We start from the raw sequence: 22126 nt of genomic DNA on the forward strand, positions 1-22126 counted from the left end.
ATAGCTTACTACCAACTAATTTAATTAACCAATTCATTAACTGATTTACATGTGAGTGATCGAAATTAAAAGCATATTGTTGTGTAATACCCTTTTACATTCCATAATCAATTTATTTAACCTGTAAAATATATGTGATATGATACAAGGTTTGATGCTTTAATTTGGGTATGTTATTTCAAATAATTAATTTTATTTCTCATGCATAATTGTAACAAATTCCTTATTTTTCTAAGTACCGTGTACCACCAATTAAACTATTCAATAATTTTTGTATTTGCTCATAGTTCGTCTCTATTAAAGTCTCGTGTAAAACTGGAAATACTTTTTGTTTCTCGCTTAATTACAGCTACTTAATTACAGCTACAGGATCACATTTCGTTTCTTGTTCTTCGCGTTCGTAGAAATTCACAACATTCTTCATACTGAGAGGTTCCTTAATCTCGAGGAGTAGTAGAAATTAACACAAAATTGTAATACTTGATAATAATACGCGATAATAATAATAAATGTGGGCGAAATTGGAACAAAGTGATAATAATTCGCTCTTGTTAAAAAATAATTACGACAATAATTAAAATCACAACATGTAAATTAATTCATAGTGCAGCGACAAAAATAGATATAACACAAACACACCACATTCATACACTTTCCCGACTAAAAATAACACTTTAAACTAAATCATTAATTAATTAAACAATTTCGATTTCCTTGTTAAATTGGTGCGGTGTAGAAATGTAGCGAAAGTCGTGACAATTTGATTAAAAATGCGTCCTCTTCTCTCACACTTGATTAAAAGAGATTAAAATTTGCGTCCAGATTGTGGATTTTACTAATATTGCTAGTTAATTATCACTTATTTGTTACAAATATATAGTCCAAAATTTCCTTAATTGGTGGAAGGTTTAATTTTCTATTTATTTATCACTCCCGTTCACCTTCCACTGTAATCTGCTCCCAACTTCGTACAATTCTTCGATTGCTTGGTCCAAATTCCCAAACTCTTTTAATTCCTCATACTTTCGAAAGAGGGATAACGCTGCACGTGCGTCCTCCGCAGAATCGTGCGTCTCAGATTGGATCACTTCACCTTAAATAACGCAAAAAAAGACCAGGATTATGGTTTTAAAGTTCACATGCACGTTGCGGTGGATTCATATAATCGTAGATAAGCCTTTAAAAAGGTTATCGGTGTGGGAAATATGTCCCAATGTCCCCAAGATTTTGTTTGTATTCGTTTTGAAATAATCCCAACCTTTGGGCTAATTTTTACCCAAAAATCTTGTGGGGTATATTTGTATTTCCGAAACCGATAACACATTTTGAAGGCTTATCTATGCCTCGAACAAAGATGTAATGGTTTGGTTTCCTACCAAGAAAATGCCACGATAAGAATCGCAGCGACACCATCCTCTGATTCGGAAGATAAAATAGTGACACCGTGTCAATTACTTGATCCGCCGGAACGACGAGATTGATAACTCTGCAGAAATTATTATTATTATTTTTTAAATTGTATATTTTTTTGTGGGGATGAATTTCTTTCACCTGAAATCATTCGAGAGTCCGTGACCTACAAACTTGACGCCCGAGTCGATGAGAAACCTCAACTTTAAGTAGACTGACTTGAGCGTTATGAGATGTTTCGAGCTGTAGTTGATGTCCAGATCGCCTGGTTGTATGCCAGAGAATTTGGTCAGATAGTCCACAACGACTTCTTGCGTGGAGATGTAGTCGTCGAGGAAGGGCGTGCCTTCGAGCGGACCCTGACCCCGGAGACAGGTCACGCGAGCTGGGAAAATTAAGGACAAAGTTTGTTACGTACAATCTGATAAAAATCTTCGTGTGCCTTAAGGTAGATAAGCTTTAACATGTATTATCGGTTTTCTATCGCGATCGGTTATTCTATGTCCTTCACGATTTTGTTACTTGAAAATCCACCCAAAAATTGGAATTTCAAAAATAAAATTAACTAGGTAGCTTTGCCCATTAAAAAGTTATTAATAATCAAAATTTCCCAAAATCTCAATTTATATACCATCCCAATCAATATCGAGCTTAACAACTTTTTGACGCGGAGAGCTACGGACTACATTTCATTTTTAAAATACCTAATCCTAATTTTTGGATTAATTTTGAATCAAAATTTTCGATGGATGAATTTTACCGACCGTCCGATAAGACATGATAAAGGCTTAAGTCTCCGATTATACGGCGTGACATGTCTCACCTAACGATAATTGTTGCGGCTTCACCGTGCTCAATTTCCCGTCACTTCTCAACTCGGTTTCTTCCTGGCCAAGAGTGACGAACTCGGCATCGATAGCGACGAGTTCTCCCCTCTGCGGAATTTCGTCCGGGTCGAGGGGCTTGTACGGGAGGGGGACGGGTGGGTGCTTGGCCACTTTGCTCTTCGTGCCAGGAATTTCCTTCGCCTTAGGTTTTGGGAGGAAGAGGTCCTTCAGCACTTCGGACGTGACGGTGGGGACGATGGGAAAAGAGCGGAAGTGCGGTGGCATCCTCACCTTTTGATAGTACACCACAGAGGGGAATTTCCACTTGGGGGAGAAGTACAACGCTTCTGTGGCGGGGACCTGTTTCACGCTGCAAGAGGAAATAACCGTCAGTTTGTACGTTTTAAAACCCGGACAAATTGCAAACTAAAATCCGAACTAAATTCAATTGAAATTACGACCGGAATGTCAAAATTGTCCACAAAAATTGGACATCAAAAGGATGATTAAGAATCCGGTTTAAAAATTCAAGTAAGAGTATCATTTAAAAAATATGGACCAATATTTCAGCAAATGGTAAATTCTTAGAGTATCTAATAATAATATCATTAGATATTATTATTAGATACTCTAAGGGTAAATTATATATCATAAATTAAATTTATTAACAGTATTGACACTAGTTTCGTCAAACTCGGAGAGTGGGAGGCCTCCATTTAAGTTAATTCTATTGAAATTACCACATGAATTTCCAAATTTTTGAACTGCCAACGAAATTTTAATAAAAACTGCTGGGCAAGTCCACCCAATAAAAAAGGTTGCTTTACCAGAAATCGTTGAAGAGGAACCACGACGCTCCCTCAGCAGGAACGGGTTGACCCGCCCTCTCCAAATATGAGGACGCTACTCTGATAAGAGAAACGAGATTGTGCTTATCCTCCGCCTCGGGATCCTTGACGTACACGACGACCGAGGTGAGCTCGTAGTCGGATGTGAAGGGAGGACTCAGTTGAGACTCGTCATCGTCCATGTCATCCGTTGGAGAAGAGGATTGTGGTGACGTGTCCAAATCGACAACCGAGAGCCGCCCGTTCTCTCCAATACTGATCCTTATTTTGGAAGGTAACCATTTCACTTGCACCTCAGGACTTAGGTCGAACTCGGTTTGTTTTACTGAAATATGGAGATTACAACTTTGAATAAATGTGTTACGTCTTTGAAAATGTTGGATCATAAACTTCAGTCTAGAAATCTGACGACTAAAATTTCAGCGTTATAAAATATCCAAATCATGTCAAAATTACCAACATTCATACTTATGCATTTGTGTTTTGATTGAAATTATTTCAAATTTGTGACAAAATCTGTTTTTCTGGAGATTAAAACTTTTAATTTAAAAGCTTGCAAAAATTTGACAATTTTGGAAAAGATCATACTTTTTATATTGAAAATTCAATCACTAAAATTCCAACGCTTACCATGTCCTCCCTGTAAAGGATTTCTATCCTCATGCCAGAATTTACAGTCCGGTCGCGTGCACGCATTCCCATATCGGCACGATCTCAAATGCCCAGGACCTGAAGACGTATTAGACGACGATCCCCCTGGAAGTGCTCCCGGTGAGGGCGACAATCCTCCCAAAAACTGATCAGACGGCGAACCCATCGAAATATCGCGACGACTCAACGCCGCCGTGGTAGCAGCAGCTCCACCAATTCGGACAGATTTATCTCCCAGTTTCGATTCCATGTGGGCCATCCAAACTTCAAAGTCCTTCAAACAAATCAATCATATTTTTTATAATTTCTGAGAATGTATTTCCCCGTTAGAATAAAAACTGACTTTGTTCGACCCATCCAAACACGTATTTACGGCGACGATATGGGGAAGATTTTGTGGTGCGCGAGATTGAAAGGTGGTCGAATACTTGCGACAAATGTCACACCACGCCGGAGTGGTTTGTTCAGGGTAAAGCGTCTTTTCCAAAAGGTGGACAAAGTTGCCTTGATTGGGGTCAATGTTTCCGGAAACTATAAATAAAGAAATAGACAATTAGGTAAAAGTCATACGCTATGCCATCTTATTTACATATAAGTTAACTAGCTAACCGTCGTGCAATAGGTTCGAGAGGAGGACGACGGACTCCTTCCTCAATACTTTGCCACACCTACGGAAAATTTGTTTCTATTGGCACATGTAAACACACTTAACTTAACCTTGCGCAATATAAATACCTCGCGCAACTGTTGACGTTCTCCTGCTTCATTGCGAACAGGTCGTGGATCGTGTTCTCCGTCGATGTCGAGTGTTCGTTCTTGTCCGTCGTCTCCGTCTCGATTTGATGGAGGATGAATCTATTCCAGTTCTATTCAGGTGAAGATTTTAAATTAATTATAGAATTAAGCAATTAATTAATTACTATGCTTTGTTATTGTGCTTACAGAGATTAACCGATACAGTGCGGACCTCTGTTTGGCCTGGTTTTCTTGTCGGATCAATCCTAATGCGGTAGCTTCCGGGACAACTCTGAAGGATCGGAGAAAGTTGCTCCCTGCACAAGGAAGGGATCGACTCTGGTCCAACATGTAGAACAAGAAGCCCAACTCGCAGCTCAGGCAGGCTGAAATTTCAATAAAAATCGTGTCAATTTGGTCCAAATTACGAAGTATTTTGCATTAAATATTTAAGCATTTTAATTTGCCACCCATATTTCGCAAGTTTCGACAAAATATTTAATTATTTGAGACCTAACGTTATTCTGGGATAAAACCCATTACGAAATCAAATTGACAAAACATGCAATTATTTCTGCACACGAGACCAAAATTCGTTCAAATTTGACCCTGGGATAAAATTAGTACTACAAAATATTGGAAAATTATTCTAGTAAATTTATAAATGTGAGTTTTTTCTATTGTTCGTACCCTCCCGTTTGCAGAGATGGCTCATCAGAAATCCTCTCAGATAGTCGATGTGGTAAATGACTTGGATCATCGAGTTGCAGTACGAATTGACCGTGATGGCTTCCAACCCTGAGAGCTTGGTTTTGTTGAAGGGCTCCATATCGGGAAGTTCGAAGCTTGACTTTTTCCACTCAATCCGCGCGTATCGTTTTGGAATGTGAAACTTATTTGGAGATAAGGACGATGAGGAGTGATGACCGCGTGACGTGACTCCACCACCGTGGTGGTGGTGATGATGATGATGGTGAGAGTGGGGTGGTCGACCTCCTCGTGACGAGCGGGGTGACTGCGGGGACGTTCCCGGAGGAGAGAACGGTTTTCCATGTGCGGGTGAAGAACGGTGACTCCCAGGACTGAAAGTTAGTGATAAGGATTAGATAAGGGATAGAATTCTGAGCATTTTTGCCGAATTTTGGCACAAATTCAATTTTTGAACTTCTTTATATCTCACTTAATTTAAAATTCCAACTTCAAATTTAAGGAAACTTTAAGTGATGGAATCTTGATCATTTTTGTGGAATTTTATAGCATTTTTTGGATAATTTTCATATCTCGCTTAATTTAAAATTCAACTCAAGATTTAAGGAAACTTTTCCCATAATTCACTGAATTATTATAAATTTTTGCACTTATATCTCTTATCTTGCGATATTTTTTTTGCATTTTACTTAATTTTTGAGTTTCCATCATCCAAACATTTAACAGAGGAGAAAAAGGATGAGCAGAAAGTTTACGTCAAGTTTACAACTAATTAAATAACTCTAAATTTTCCTACCCCATCATCACAAAGGCGGAACTGGGGCTGAGCGGCTGCTTCACATTGGTCAGCGTCCCCCCGCTCATGCTCTTGGCATCAAACTTGTACTGCATCTGATTCCTCCGAAACGTTCCAGGGTTCGGGGCATATCCGATCGGTCCCACCATTTTCATCGACTGGAGAAGAGACTGGTCCACCGCGGGGTGCCTGCGATACCCGGGTTGAACCAGGTACGTCGGCCAGTCCGAACACAGAGTTTCATTCCCTGCAAAGTTTTTTTTAAATTAAAAAACCTTACCGATATTTCAATTAGCATAATTTCCAATTTACCCAGCCCCGTCTGCGTCACAAAAGGTAGCGGCACGCTCGACAAGCACGGCGAGTTGACGTCCTCCATGTTGAAACTGATGGGAGTAAATTGTTCCACAGGGTCCGGAAATTCCGTTCCCCTCGAAAACGGGTTGAACATTGAGGTCGGATTGGACGAAAATAAGTTGAGCGTGCCCGTTTCGTCGCCAAAAGCGAGCTGATGACACGACGAGGAGACGTCGAAGGCCCGAGACTCTGAACCATTCGAGGTGACCTGATATATCAAAAAGTTTGCTGTGGAGAGCGCCTGCGTCTCCAAAATTTCCATCTGGCCCGACGGACTGAGGGCGGCGATACGGGAGGAGAACGAAGGCAGGAAACGGAGCATGATGGGGTCGATGGAAACCTGAATAGGAGCCAAGGAACGGAGGACGCGAAGGTCATAAATTTTTAGAAATCTGTCCACGCTGCAGGTGTTGTGTCGTGACGAGAAGCCACAGGTGACGAGTAGGTTGCTGTTCAGGAGAGAAAATTATTGTGATGCGGACACGAGCAAAGTTGACAGTGGTCGTAGACAAGCCTTTGACATGACATGTGTTATTGGTATACTAAATATGGAAATGTGTCGCTCGAGATTTTTTGCAGTAAAATTCAACCCAAAAACTAGGATTATTTCAAAAACCTCGAATGAACTCGGTACCTGGGCCCGTTCAAAAGTTTGAGTGAAATTGTATACAAAATTGGGATTTGGAAGACTTTGGTCTTTAACAACTTGTTACCGAGTTAATCGTATTTTTGATCCAAATTTTTAAGTTCATATTTAAGCAGAAAATATCGACGGACATGTTTCCCAAACAAATAGTCCATGTTAAAGGCCTGTATCTACGTATCCACCGCAAAGCTGACTTCTGGTCTATCTAATTCATTACCCATGAACATCGAGGTCAGACAAACTGCCAGAATGAGCATCGATGCTTTGTTCCTTTTTGTACGTTCGTGAATCCAGGAAATAAACTTGGCCGGAAGTTAACCCTGCGCAGATCCGGTTGTGACCTCCTTGGCCGCGCAGGATGGCGCATCCTGTCCCACCAATGTGCACCTGCATTGAGATAAAACGAATTGATACGCAGGAAAACGATAACTGCGGACACAAATCAAAATGTACCGTTTTCGTCTCCATGTTTTGAGAAAGGTCGAACTCCACAATGGTTTCTTGATGTCCACCCATAAGCACCGTGGTCAGCGAGGTTTGCAACATGCACTGCATGTTTAGAAGATTTTCAGATCTGGACAAGAACAAAATTCAAAATTAGCAACTGAATGAGGTCAAAGGTCACCTCTTATTATTAAGAAATTGCTTAATACAGATGCGTAAACATGGGCAGCCCTCTCCTAATCTGGCCACGGAGCTGAGACTCGCTCAAAATGAGGATGAGGTCGTCAAATGTCAAGATTTGTCGGACTTCTTGATTCGCTGTGACTTGGAATGATCTAATTTTATAATTGTAATTAATTACTTATTTGATTTGTCTAGTAAATTAGCATTTTTAATATTACGTGTATTTCTCCATATTTGCGCCATAGTATGACGTAACGTGACCCTGTTTCAAGTAAAATATTTAATGATTAACTGTAGATATTGTTCCATGTGATTAACTTTGCATGTGGTTGTTTTTCGACTTACGCCACGATTTCCCATCCAAATCAGTTCCTCCTGCATGTCGAAAGTGACCGCACTGACGCCAAATCGATCTCCACCGTCAACCAGGACAGAGCCGACCTTTTGAAATTCGCCCAGAGATTGGGACCCGTATCCGTTATCGTCCCCACCACCACCGACGTGACCATTTTCCTCTTCCCCTCCGTAATCTAAACAATCAAAGTCAATTTATTATACGATACACAAATAATTAACTAATTAGGATTATTAAAAACATACAAAATGTTGTACTGTTTCCCAACATTTTACGGAAATTTATGCAACAAGCTGATTATTAAAATTGGAGTTTATTAATTAACATTTAAACAACATCCTTTTGAGGATAACCGACCACACCACACCGCAATAATCGAGTAGAACTATTGAAGATAAGCACTAACTGATGATAACCACCTCCTCAAAGTCGTTCCTCATTAATTAAATAATAGTAACTTCACATTTTTAACGACATTTTCTCTAAAAAAACTGCACAGAAAAATACTCTTTTCGCGACCAAAAATGTTACCCTTTTTCAGCCATATTTAACTTAAATTGGATTAAAATGATTGCGAAAAGTTAACTAGTGTTTTGTTGGCAGAAAAATTTACAGTTTTGGTTTGACTTTGACGGCTGTGTTGTTGTTGTGTTGGTTCGCTTTGGATTCTGGTTTCTATTTGATTTTTTCTGCCTGTGGGCAACGAACGGTTCTCATTTTCCCAAATGTATGCAATTTATATGCAATTTATTTATTTTTGCTAATTTTTAATTTTACTTACAATTAAATTTTGACTAGGACTAAATTTTAATTGCAATTAAAAATTTTCTGTGGGAGACGTTTATTTTTAAGTATCTGATTTTGTAGAGGATGAGATAACAAGAGGCTCGAAAAATGAGAAAAAGATGAGAAAGATGAGAAATAGTCGGAAACATGGATTGATAAGGTCACAATTTGTCCACAATTTGACTTTATTTTTGCACGTGATAACCTTGCAATCTAAGATGTATGCATTTTGCTTTTGCTAATTTTTAAAAAAATTTACACCAGCAAGATTGTTCTTTGAAGTAGGCAGATTTTCCCTTATTTGATAGAATTTTAACTTTGTCGTCGCTTTTGTTGGTGGTTGGTTCGATGATGGATTTAGAAGTTTTTGAGGTAATATTAAAGATAATTAATTGTAATAAATTTTAACTCTTTTTAGCCGAGTCAGGGCTTATGCACCCGTCATTGTCTATCTGTCATCCATCCTATTGCGCTCTTTCTTAAACTTATCCAATCGACTTACAAGAACATGCAAAATTAGGAATCAAGTTCAAAGATGAGCAAAACGTGTGGGAAAAAAATGGTAGTTGTCGAGCCGAATTACATATTGATAACAACCTGGCTCGGGCCACATGATCCGTTTCTGGCTTTCTGTAGGAAAGCATCATCGTTACGAAGGGAACATAGATAAATACGCATTTTTTACGCATGAGCATAATTTCGGCGAAATATTTCGTGCCAAAATTGTCAATTACATATGTAACAAGACCCATTATTCAAATTCTTCTTGAAAATAAACCCCATTTCTGTACTTCTGTGACCTTCGCCGACATGGAGTTTGCCTACTGGTCATGGTCAATTCTATTCCAATTCATCCTACTCGGCTACGTCTTGCTTGCCCTCTGTTGTCTCCTCCGCCTCGTTTTGAAGGTTACCCGTGAAATTTGGGGGTGCTACTGGGACACGAAAGCTGCCCTTCGATGTCATCTCTACTCCGAGGAGAAGATTCGCCAGGAAATGGACGACTTGACCGCGGCACGGGCCAAGTTTTGGGAGACTTTGGAGTCCTTCAAGGTCCAGATTCGTCACCTCTTTGCTTTGGAGATGAAAGTCTTGTTTCTACCGAAGGACAAGGCTGAGCAGTCGTCCTCTGAATCGGTGAGAAATAATGAAATCGTGTGGTTCCAAATGGTTCCTTGCAGCTAAATAATTTGACCTGCAAGAAATCCAGGGCGCATTCTTTCTTGCGTTTCTTGCTTTGCAGTACAAGAAATGAAACATTAAAGTTTGAATTAGTATTTTAAAAAAGAAGCATGATTTTTAAACAAAATTGTTAAATTATCAGTCATTATTATTCATTTAATTTTCCAGGATATTCCAGTAGTCGAAAAATCCAGCAAAAAAGACAACTTGGTTGCCAATCAAGAACCCACTTCCGGTCATCAAATCGTTCAACAGTCTGCCCTGGTTTCCGAATTTGTCAAAAACGGTGTTCCAATCACACAAAATGTCGACATTTTGGAAAAATTTCAATCCGACATTGAGAAACTGGCCAAATTGGCGAAAACAATGCAGACCAGGTACATCAAAAAGACCAACAGCAACAACAAACAAAACGGGGACGAAGACGAGGACAACTCGTCGTCCTACTTGACCAGCAAGTGTTCCAGCTCCAGCGCCACGGGGACCCCGACGACCACTTCGTCCGGAGGCAGTAGTCGCTCCTCGAGCCACGAACAGGTCCCCGTCGTCGCAACCACCACGGAACTCGAAGAAGAAGAAGAAGAAGAGGAGGAGGAGGAGGAGGAAGAAGAAGATCCATACTACAAATATTACTAAATTTCAAACTAAATTCAAATTTTCTGAAAATTTATAACCAAGTTTAATCAAATGTGACCTGTATTTTTGTAATCTGCATAAATTCGGATTCATTTACATACTTAATTACGTATAATCTCATGTTGAAGTCTTACTCAATCCGGATTATTTGGTATTTCCAATTAGTTCCCACATCGATACAATTTCCTTATCCATCAATGCCAAAAAGATTGCAAATTTTGTCACTGCCATTGTCATCGTATTTTACGCAAATTTGATAAGGTAAGTACACTGCGAGATAAGCGGAATTCTGATAACCAACCAGAGATCCTGACCCAACACCCCAAAAAGTCAGTTCTATCCCAATTGTTTTTATAAAAGTCGGAACGATGGGACGCTTAGGTATTTTTGTCATATTTGCGATATTTTCGGTGGGCGTGGCGCAGGAATTCCGCCTGCCGAGAAACATTCTCCCGACGTCGTACAAACTCGAGATCATTTCTGTCCTCGATGAAATCCCACAATTTCCAAGGTTCTCAGCCCCAGGGAAAGTTTGGATCAGGTTTGACTGCGTCGAAGCCACCGACGTTATCAAACTCCACGTTCTGGATTTGGATATTAACGAGGGGGGAATCTATGTGAGGAGGATTTCACACATTTTGATAATCTTTTGGTCAAACTTTGGAATTTTCTTCAAAAAAAAAGTCTTGCAAAGTCTTCCTCCAAAAGTTTCAGATTTAAAGAAATCATGTCAATTTTTTTTTTTACTGAAATTGGTCTGCAATTTTGGCTTCAGCAGGCACCAAAATTTTCACAAATATGTCTTAAATTCTGACAATTTTTGGTCCAAACTTTGTAAAAAAAATCGTGTTATTCTAAAATCGGTCTACAATTTTGATTACTGCATGTGTCCAATTTTCCCCATTTTTACTTTTGCAGAAACATGTTTCAACTAATTTGTACAATTTCATCCAAACTTGTACCAATTATTATTAAAAACCGCACCAATTAGTAAATTTGTATGTAATTTTTATTTGGGCAGGTCCACAACTCGGTCGGCGTCCCACAATCGATCCGAGGCTTTGGTTCCCAGCCAGAATATAATTTTTTCCTCGTAAATCTGACCACGGCTTTGGTTGCGGGGGAAAGTTACGAGCTTTACATCCCCTACACGGCCCCCATCTCACCCACGCGACTGGACGGCATTTATCTCGACTCCTACGTCGACCCCGCCACCAGCGAGACAAAGTACGTACACACAAATTGTTATGAAAAACACTAAAACATGAATTTTGGAATTTTTTTCCGAATATCCTTTAAAAATTCAAATTCGGTGTCGATGACGCATCGCCAAAATCGGCACATTTTTAATCATTTATCGGCTCTGGGAATTTATTTTTAAATTCTGGGCGACAAATTTGTTGTCAGTAAGTTGATTAATGGAATAGTAGCCAGTTTTTTCAGCCAGTTTTTTTATTAGGTTCCAATTTTTCTGAAGGCTTCCTAAACTTGAAATCTCCTTCAAAGTGTGTAAAAATCTGGAGTGTATGTTTTTAAGAAAAAACAGCAACGAGTTGTTCTACAAATTCATGGTCGATAATTTGGGAATACGTTCCCAGACCCGAGAGATTAGAAATGTGCTGATTTTGACAATTTTGTTTGGTGATGGGTCATGGAATGCTACGTTAAAAATGTCAAAATAAAAATGAAACCCCCAAAATTTTTAATATTAACCAAAAAAATAAGAGAAGCGTTTGGGCCGTCGCAAAGGAAAATCTGTTACTACATTTGTTAAATGAAATATTCGTAAAAATAAAAAGTGGCGTTGCATAATTACATGCATTTTTTCAAAGTCAAGAAAAATTATCCTGTTTGATTTCGAGATTTTTGGAGTCCAACTTAAAAAATATACATATTTGATACATGTTTCAATGATGTTAGCATTTTTTTAAATAGGCGAGATAGTTGCACATTTTGAAATATTTACATGCTAATATTTACTTGTAAAAACTAGAAATGTTGAGGAATATGTTGAAATTGAAATGCATAAATTCAGAAATTATTCAGAAATTTATATCAGAAATTATTATTATTATCAGAAATTTATTCATTCTCGATTTATACTCATTGTTGTACATTTATTTGTAGTACGTATTTTTCAAGCTGCAGAAATATTTGCAAACTACTATGATAAAGCTGAAAATTGTGCTGATTATGAATTGTAATGAATCAAAGGTACGTGTCGACGACGCTCTTTGCTGCGAATAATGCTCGTAGAGCGTTTCCCTGTCTGGATGAGCCGGATCTCAAAGCCGTGTTCGAAATCAGCCTGGGTCACCACGCCAAATACCACGCGCTCTCAAACGCCCACTTACTCGACACAAATCCGCTGTAAGACATAACAAATTTGTGTATATGAATTTTAATTTTACAGTTAATGCCGATTTTTAGCAGAGAAACTGACTTTTTATAAGATTAAATAACATTTTTGAAGGTCCACAATGACTTCTGAGTAAAATTTTAATTGAACAAAGACGATTATTCGTAAAATTTTGTTTACTAAAAAAAAAGAAACGCAATTAGATTTGATTATACGTTATCCGTGCTAAAAATTGTTTTGCATATTTAGACCAGAAATAGCCACCTGGATATTGGACACGTTTGCCCCCACGCCACGCATGTCGCCCTACCTCGTGTGCATGATCGTGTCTGATTTGACGTACTCGGAAGCGCCGCAACCCTACCCGGACGCGGCCATCCATCGCGTCTACGCGCCCTACTATTTCATCGACCGTGGGGGCGGCGTGTACTCGGCGAATCTCTCCTCCACCGTCAACGCCGCGTTCGAGTCCTACTACAATATTTCCTACCCCATGAGCAAACTCGATAACGTTGCCCTTCCACAATTCTACTACACCGCCATGGAAAACTGGGGTCTCATGACCTTTGCGGATCGGTTAGTTAAAATTTAATGTGGGGAAATATCAAATTTTGAAACGAATTTTTAGGAAATTAGGTTGTAAATGAGTTAGGAAAATTTAGAATTTTGTAAGTTTCTGATTAGAATTTGTATAACAATATCGCCAAAAATAATAATAAAAAACGTTCACAGATTCATAGAGATAAGTTGTAGACACATTTTTCGATATATTCAAAATTAACGTGAAATAATTTTTGTATAACTTTATTTCAAGTTAATTTTTAAATTGGCTAGAATTCAGAAGCTTCTAAAAAACCGTCAAGTCAATAAAAACGTTTTTCCCCAAAAAATGCACTTTTCAAAATTCCTTAAAAAGGCTAAATTGATTGTTCTGCAAGTTCTGAGTTACAGTTTAATAATTTTTATTTCTCAAATTTCTAAAATATCTATTTCGCCAATCGATTCGCAATAATTATAATAATAATCAATTTCAGGGCGTTGCTCTACTTTGAAGGGGAGACTTCGGCCGTGCAAAAGTACTCGCTCAGTTTGACGGTGAGTCATGAAGTTTCCCATAATTTTTTCGGGAACATTGTGACGTGCAAGTGGTGGACCTGGATTTGGCTGAACGAGGGCTGGGCCACCTTCGCGTCGCATCAAGGACTTCAAATGACCTACCCCGAACTACGGCCTTGGGACATGTTCATCCCTCAAATTTACCAGGTTAGTTAGACACTTCACCTTCAGGATATTATTAATGTAGGACTCAATTACTGATTGCCAAAATCAGCACAGTTTAATAATCATCTCCGGGAATTTGTTTAAAATTCTGGACGACCATTTGTAGCAGAGGTCGTCGCCAATTTTCTAAAAATATGCACTCCAGATTTTGACAGTTTTGGAAGGAGGAGATCTCGGGCCTTCAGAAAATTTGGAATTTATCGAAACTGGTTTAGAAAATTCCCCGTTTAATTCTATTGATCAACTTACTGACTACGTCGCTCAGAATTTTAAAATCAATTTCTAGAGCCTAGAAATGATTAAAAATATGTTGAAATTGACGATTTTGGAGATAAAGTCATCGAGTCCTTTGTCAACCTTTGACCCATGACCTACTAAAATTAAACTTTACCAATCTTTCGAGGAGAGAGGTTTCTTATTAACCTTTGACCTATTGTTTTAGACCGCGATGGCGATGGACGAGTCCCTGAATACGCACCCTGTGGCGTCCGAGCCTCTCACACCTGACGCGATCGGAGGTATTTATGACGACATCGTGTACGAAAAGGCAGCCACGCTGATCAGAATGATGCAAAATTTCGTCACCGAACCCATCCTGCAGGAGGGAGTGAGACGTTATCTGCAAAAATGGTGAGAAATTCGCAAATTGGCATTTACAAGCTTTCCCCACAATACCTTATATTTTGTGCAAGTTTTACAAAAAAATTTGGTTTTGAGAAATTCGTAATTGCAAGTGCGCCTCATTTTTGGCAAGCTTTCCCACAATTTTTTGCAAGCTCATCACATTTTTTTCCACATTTTTTTACAACCTTTCCCAACAATTAAGTATCAATTTGTTCCTCCAGGCAATACGGCGTGACGGAGCAGGACGATTTATTCCTGGAAATCCAGGGAGCTTTGGACGACTCGGGTCAAGGGTCAACCCTGCTCCCACCCAGCAGCACGATCAAAGGGATCATGGACACGTGGACGTTGCAGGCTGGCTACCCCCTCGTCACCGTGTGGCGGGTCAGCCCCACGCAAATCCAGCTGTCGCAGAGGCAACATGTGCGGAACGAGATTCCCTCGGGGGACGAGGTCTGGTGGGTCCCCGTCAACTTGAACGTCCTCACCGGCCCAAGTCCTGGTCGGAGGAAGGTCTGGCTGGCAAACGATGGCGTCAACCTTACCCTCAACGTGGGCGAGGATGAGCTCTTCTTCGTCAATCCAGAGTCAATTGGTAGGAATTAAAGTTATATAGATTGTGATATGATAAGATGACCTGTGCTTATCCGGAGCTTGTGAGTAATTTGCGCCAATGTTGTAGTTTAACTAGGGCGTAAGTTACGAACGAATTGCAACTACACCTATTTTTATAATCCAGATTAATTCGTGCAGATATGAGCTATGAATAACCAGGGTTGGATATGTTTAACTTGCGCCATAGTTGAGCTACAGCATTGGCGAAAGTTAGTGATAAGGTGAGGTATGAAATGGTACGAATTTTAGGCTACTTCCGTGTAATGTACGGGTCCGAGATGTTGCACCAATGGGCCCGCCTGCTGGAAATGGATCACACCAAGTTGACACCAACCATGAGGGCGAAACTGTTGGATGATTCTTTCCAACTCGCCTTTTCTGGTAGATAATTTTTTGCATACTTTTTGCATGTTTTTTGGAAATTATATCACGTTAAAAATTCCCTTTTCAGGACACATTCCAATCGACGCTGCCCTCGATTTGACCAAATATTTGAACCAAGAAGTTGATTTCCTCGTGTGGAAAAGCGTAGAGAAAAGTTTGACCAAATTGGGAAACCTGTTACGTTCTGGATCCGATAAGACAGGCCAATTGTTTAATGTGAGAAAAAATTCAAAAGTTTAAAGAATTATGAGAAATTTTTAAAAGATCTAAAATTATTTAAAATTCAAAATTATGAAAAAGTCGACATGAAAAAATATTTTTTACACGATTATCACTCTTTACAAAAAATGTGAGAGAAGATGAAAAATCATAACAAATTCAAAATTACGACAAATGTAAAATTCTGAGAAAATTTAAAACTAATAAATTCAGCTCTTCAAAAAATCCCTAAAAATAGTTCTTTGACAGGATTACGTCTCTGCAAAAATTTCTTACTCCCGATCCGCCCTACAAACCCAGCGAGCCATGATGGACGCCATTTCCGTGGATTACTTGGATCAAGAGTTGACCCGTTTGGGACCATATTTCACTCTTGGGGATGAATCTTCCCCCTCCGTGAAAAGTACGGTCCAGGAAATCGACTCGATTTTAAAACCTGGCCAAGAAATGGTCAATTTGGAACAGGTTCAAGAAAAAGTAAGGAAAATTGGTCAAAACGAAGCCACGCGAGGAACCACGTGGGATCTTTTGACCGAACGGATACTGAGCGTCAAGGAAAAGTATGTCGGAAATATATGTGCAAAATACATATCTATGCAAATTAAGGAAAAAATGTGCCAAATATTTATCTGAATTGGTCTTAAAAATATATGCAAAATATTTATGCAAATTGCGAAAAAATTTCAGCCCTGGAGCCACCCATGCGTTAATGTCACTTCTCGAGCAATTCTGCCCCTTCGGAAATTCTGACCAGGATCTTGTTCAAGTAATTTTTAGCAGTTTTATCTCAAAATTAGAATAATTTAAAATCCTAAAGTTTGAAAACCTTTTAAAAATTTGAATTTTTTTCTAGGTCAACCAATTCATCACTTCTACCAGAAGAATGAGCTTTACTCGAAAACACCAGTCCATTCTGACCTCTTGTGACGACACGATTAAGAAAAATATTCACGCAAAAGCGAAATTAGGTCCGCTCGTGAAATCATGGCTTATCAAGAGACGATAATAACATGACCAAAAAATAATTATTACAATTTTGAAGATTTTACTTTCCTTAAGTATTGAATTGACAATAAAATATTTTAAAAGTCAATCAAGTAATTAGTTATGAATTAATTAATCATTTAATTAATCTATCAACTATTTATTTAATTAGTCAATTAATTAGTTATGTAATCATGATTTTCTAAAGGCCTAACTTTCGTGCGGGCCACATTTAAAAGAAGTTATCATATTGTCGCCTTATCATCAACCGATTTCGATACAACGTCCGACAAAAACCAAGAAAAAACAGTAATGTCGATTTTATCCAACTTGAAATTTTGAAGATTTTAATTTCCTTACATAATTTAATAATCTATTCCTCTCCGGAGACTACATACTTAATTGACAATTAAAAGTACTAAAAGTTAATCAATCAAGTAATCAATCGGATGGATAATTAATCAATCATAATCTTCTAAAGGTTTTTACGCCACATTTTTAAAGGTACGTTATCGTGGACACGGTGGAGACCGATTTTGAGAGGGCGTCGGACAAGAGGATCGTCGTGAAGGCTGTCGGATGCTTCTCCAATGAGTCGTTGAAATTCGAGTCGTTCTTTAAACGCTGAATATTCCTGGATAAAGACAAACAGAAAATAAGATTTTAGATTTTTTGGGAATTTAAAATCTTTGAAAATCATATATTTGCGGAATTTTTAAAATTGGAAATTAATAACATTGGAATTTCAGAACCTTGAGAAATTAAAATATCGAGATTTTAAATTATTATGATTTTTTATAGTGTTAGAAATTTAAATGCTAGCGGAATTTAAAATATTGGGAATTTAAAATCCTGGAGCATTTAAATTATTAGGCAATTAAAATCTCTAGAAAAACTCTTGGGGAACTTGAATTCTAGAAAAATTCTAACCGTGGGAATTTATTCAAATCTCGGGAACTTAAAATTTTGATAAGCCTAAAATCTTCTAAAAAAATTGTCACTATTTATTATCCCAATTTTTCTTACCGGATGATAAACTTGGCGACGAATTCTTTCACGGCTCCTTCCGCCGAGTACATCTGCGCCAACACGGCGAGCCCAGGGACGGAAGCGCAGTCCAATTTTTCGCACAGCGAGACAAAGCACATGGCCTTCAGTTCCTTGAGCCCGTACTTCTCCGCGGCGTGGACGAGCTCTGCGGATTTTTCGAAATTCGTCCAATCCCACGTGGTCGGGACGAGCTGGGTGTAAATGAAGTACAACACCGTCTCCATCACCGTTGCGCCCAAATCCGTGATCTCGACCTCACCCCGAGCTGATTCTGACATTTGGGTGGAAAACATCATCTTAAAGACGGGGCTGGCGGCTAGGTCAAAGGTCAAAAGTTGTTATAGTTTATTACAAAGTAAGTAACGTCTTAAGGTCAAAGGTTATCGTCATCAGTTAGAACAATTAAATCCTTAATTTTTACCCAAAATCACTCCCGCAAAGAATTAAATCATTTTTTAAAGTCAAAAGTTGTCGACAATTAAGTCATAATTTGAGGTCAAAGGTCATCCTAATGTATTAATTCGCACAAAATAAATCATCCATTTACCCGAAATGACGCATTTATGGACCGGAAAAGTCCTTCCGTCACAGTGAATCTGCACATCTGCAAATTCCCTCAAATTCCAGAGGGATTCCAATATCGGCGACGACGCTGCCGACGACGACGTCGAGGTCACCCAAATTGGGGCCGATTTGCCTCCAAACTGGAATCCATGATTACTCGTTTTCACCGGCGGAATGGTGAAGGCGGCGGATTTCGAGCGTGGGAATTTCCTGGGTGGTTCGGACCCAGGCGGGGTCGTGGGTGGGGTCAAAATTGAGGTGAGGACGATGGGCGCGGAGTAAACTTCGTGCGTGTGGTCGAGCGCGGAGAGGAGCGAGAGGTCCACGCGCACAATCAGCTTTTCTTGATCCGCGTAGTGGACAAGTTTCAAGTCGGGGTCCCACAAATTGTGCAGAATTATGAATTCGTCTTCCCCCCAGGATTGACCGGGCAGGATGTTGATGATCGTGTTGTTTTCTGGAGAAAGGTCAGGGTCAAGTCATAAGTAGAGATTAACATAGTTTTTACCATAAATTACCAGACTTTCCTAAATGGACGCGCTTTCGTGAGTTTTAGGCTAGGGGTCAAAATTCGAGAGGAATTAGGGTTTTGGGGGACGAAATCAGTAAATTGCCGAAAAATTCGTCAAAATATGCAATATGTATATATACATTTTTAGACGTAAAAATTTGTGAATTTCCCAAAAAATTTGGTCAAAATTTCCCATAAATTAGCATTGCATACGCCAAAATGAGCGAATTTACTTAAAAAAAATGGTAAAGTGTGTCCCTTACCAATTTTGTTGACGACTTCCCCGTCCGTGTTGACGAGGCACATCGCATACTTGAAGTAAATCCCTGACCCTTGATTCGTATTCTCATTTGTGGAGTTTTGGTTAGAATGGGAGCGTCGGTTGGCGGCCGAGCGACTGTTCCCGTTCAGTTGGAGGAGATGGATGAAAACGCCGAGCGTGTCTGGGCCCGTCTTGTACAGGGAGAGGCTCCTAATTTGCATAATTAGTAATTATGTAAATGTTGACCCTTGACCCTTATGGTGGTCTTACCAAGTCGACCTGTTCTGATCGTGATGGCCGGCGTGGAAATTGCTCGACGTCATGTAGTCGATATCCAGCATGGCGGCGTATTCCTGGGGATCCGTCGGGTCGAGATTGGTATTCGCCACGGCCGAGTTGGGTCCTCCAGCCGCCACCGAGATGCTCAAAACTTCCCAAATTATGCACTTTTGGTCCCAGCAGAACTAAAAGTAGACAAAAAAAATTAGTCCATAAACAAATCGGAAGTGAGCTTATGCAAAAAATTCATGCAACCAGAGGAGTAAACTCATGCACAGAAATCTGATTAATGAAAAAAATGCAAACTGGCAGTAAATTCATCTAAAAGAAATTACAAATATAGTGCATATATTTATAAACCGGAAGTGCAAAAAATGCAAATTTAAATAATGTATTCAAATGATGTATGCAAATTTATGCACAAAAATTACCAGTCTGAGATGACTTGACTTTAAAAAAATAATAAAATGGGACTAAATTTATGCAAAAACTAAAAACCGGAAGTCAATTCGTATCTATTTAGTCACCTTTGACGAAATCCGATCCACGCCAATGTCCGCGTCTCCTTGTTCCAGTAAATTGTGTCGCGACAGTGAAGACGACGATGCCGCCGCGGCCGCGACCAGGGCGGCGAGTTCAGAGCGGGGAAGAATTCCGGGGGAGGAGGAGGACGAATAGGACGACGCGGGAGAAGGCGGGTCCGAGGGAACGTTCGACATCTTGAAATATGGGGGACTCGGAAAATTCTAGAATCAGTTTAGAAAATTTTGCAAATTGAGGAAATTTATTTTTGGAATTTATTATTATTTAGAATTTTGTTCAAGTCCCAATTAATAAGCGTCGAATCCGTTGTCGTAGAGTTTATTCGTGCTTTATGAAAGTAAGCAGAGTTTGCATGAATTTTAAATTTTTTTTACCAATTTCGACCGGAAATCAGTTACTTCTCAAGATGAGTACTTACGTTATCATCCTACTTGTGGGGCTTATCGGTCCCTCGTCCCCTTGTCTTTCTGGGTTGAACAAACCGATATCCCAAATCTTGCACGAATCCCTCCTCAATTTGGACCCAAATCAGGACACGAGCGAATTTCGACGCATCATAAATCTCGACGAACCACTTTTCTACGGTCAGTCGACGAAAGAACTCCTCTCCCTCTGCACAGAGTACCTCCAACCCATCGAAACGGACGTGAGATTCCTTTAAAAATAGAAATTATTCCAATTTTAAACGCGATTCTGTTCGAAATGCGAGATAAATTTTCCCACAAACATCAAATTATTCGAATTTTAGATGCGATTGGCTCGAAACTCTAGATAATTTCCTCACAAATGTCAAATTAAGATGCGATTTGGTCCGAAATGGAAGATGATTTTCCCTAAAAAATTTGACTTTTCAAATTTTAGATGCGATTTGGGTCGAAACGTGAGATAATTTCGGGCTGTCACCACCAACCGGATCCGGGTCATCCCAACTCGACGAATACGAACAGGAACATGTCGAATATCGAGTTGTTTTTGTTGAAGGAGGCGCAAGGCAAGTTTCGGAAGCAGCTGGCCTCCGTGCACAACAAGTACGTGGCGAGCTTGTACTGCGTCCTCTTCCTGATCCCCTTCCTCATGGCCGTCTACCTCACCGTCGTCGGTCATTTCGCCATCGGCAGAGATTTCCCCATCCTCAACAAGATTTGGACCATTAAAGAGGGTAACAAGATAAGGCCTTATCTGGCTTGAAATTTGAAATTTTTATCACAAAATCTGCACTAATACAAGATTTGACCTGACCTGACTTATACCATAATTTATTTTTTTCAGTCGCCCACGCTGACATGCGGGAAGGTGTGAAATACAATTTATTCACTTGGATGAAGTTCCGCGTCCTTCCCGGCACCCATCCCGACCTGAAACCTTCCAAATTGAAGAGACATGCAGCCCAGGCGGCAAAGGAGGCGGCCAAGGCGAAGGCCAAAAGTCAAGGTCAGATCTGATATGGGCAAAATATTTTGCCAAAATACTGTATTTTGAGCTCCTTTTCTTCCAAAGACCTGGATTTTCAGGGGTATCATAGCCACAATAAGACGCCAATCTACGGGGAGGATACGACAGTCGTACGAAATGCTATTTTTTTGAAGTTGGTAATGCAAGACTCGATGACGTGTCGCCAAAATTGTCAAGATCAACGCATGTTTAGTCATTTCTGGGCAATTTACTTTACTTTAAAACTCTGCACGACCAATTTGTAATGTCGTACGACCGTTCTATTCTCCGCGTAGATTCTCTTCGTTTTGTGACTATCAACTGTTTTACCCCTGAAAATTCAAACCGGTGGAAGACAGGAGCTCAAAATACTGTAGTTTGACCAAGTATTTTCCCCACTTCTTCGAAAGGTCAAGGTGAAGCGAAACCCCGACACAGTTTCAAACCGGCCCCGCC

General features: G+C 39.6%; 4 protein-coding genes across 4 annotated transcripts; 2 read left to right on the forward strand and 2 right to left on the reverse strand.

Annotated features, from left to right (window-relative positions):
* Window positions 1–92: 92 nt before the first annotated feature.
* Window positions 93–8619, reverse strand: LOC110862329 (PAN2-PAN3 deadenylation complex catalytic subunit PAN2). The gene is made up of 19 exons (XM_022111517.2): window positions 8206–8619; window positions 7951–8135; window positions 7824–7867; window positions 7632–7757; window positions 7432–7552; window positions 7196–7365; window positions 6288–6781; window positions 5976–6222; window positions 5162–5553; window positions 4679–4857; window positions 4472–4602; window positions 4346–4404; window positions 4080–4267; window positions 3716–4010; window positions 3065–3410; window positions 2234–2607; window positions 1552–1795; window positions 1377–1486; window positions 93–1093 (listed from the first exon to the last, which is right to left on the reverse strand). The coding sequence occupies exons 1-19, from the start codon at window positions 8228–8230 to the stop codon at window positions 921–923; spliced, it is 3903 nt and encodes a 1300-aa protein (XP_021967209.1). The 5' UTR covers window positions 8231–8619; the 3' UTR covers window positions 93–920.
* Window positions 8620–9493: 874 nt separating this feature from the next.
* On the forward strand, window positions 9494–10564 carry LOC118433477 (formin-D-like). Its single transcript, XM_035845420.1, has 2 exons — window positions 9494–9883; window positions 10097–10564. The coding sequence occupies exons 1-2, from the start codon at window positions 9557–9559 to the stop codon at window positions 10562–10564; spliced, it is 795 nt and encodes a 264-aa protein (XP_035701313.1). The 5' UTR covers window positions 9494–9556.
* A 325-nt stretch (window positions 10565–10889) lies between these two features.
* Window positions 10890–17139, forward strand: LOC110862320 (aminopeptidase Ey). The gene is made up of 12 exons (XM_022111502.2): window positions 10890–11181; window positions 11586–11791; window positions 12779–12934; window positions 13173–13499; window positions 13958–14186; window positions 14647–14834; window positions 15050–15423; window positions 15693–15824; window positions 15895–16043; window positions 16296–16606; window positions 16734–16812; window positions 16900–17139. The coding sequence occupies exons 1-12, from the start codon at window positions 10933–10935 to the stop codon at window positions 17050–17052; spliced, it is 2553 nt and encodes an 850-aa protein (XP_021967194.1). The 5' UTR covers window positions 10890–10932; the 3' UTR covers window positions 17053–17139.
* LOC110862304 lies at window positions 17129–21133 on the reverse strand. Its single transcript, XM_022111485.2, has 8 exons — window positions 21024–21133; window positions 20658–20894; window positions 20224–20442; window positions 19688–19881; window positions 19419–19627; window positions 18628–19101; window positions 18057–18396; window positions 17129–17664 (listed from the first exon to the last, which is right to left on the reverse strand). The coding sequence occupies exons 3-8, from the start codon at window positions 20413–20415 to the stop codon at window positions 17529–17531; spliced, it is 1545 nt and encodes a 514-aa protein (XP_021967177.2). The 5' UTR covers window positions 20416–20442; window positions 20658–20894; window positions 21024–21133; the 3' UTR covers window positions 17129–17528.
* Between the last annotated feature and the right edge of the window lie 993 nt (window positions 21134–22126).

Source organism: Folsomia candida, unplaced genomic scaffold (genome assembly GCF_002217175.1).
Source record: "Folsomia candida strain VU population unplaced genomic scaffold, ASM221717v1 Fcan01_Sc054, whole genome shotgun sequence".
In the NCBI taxonomy this organism is placed as follows: domain Eukaryota; kingdom Metazoa; phylum Arthropoda; class Collembola; order Entomobryomorpha; family Isotomidae; genus Folsomia; species Folsomia candida.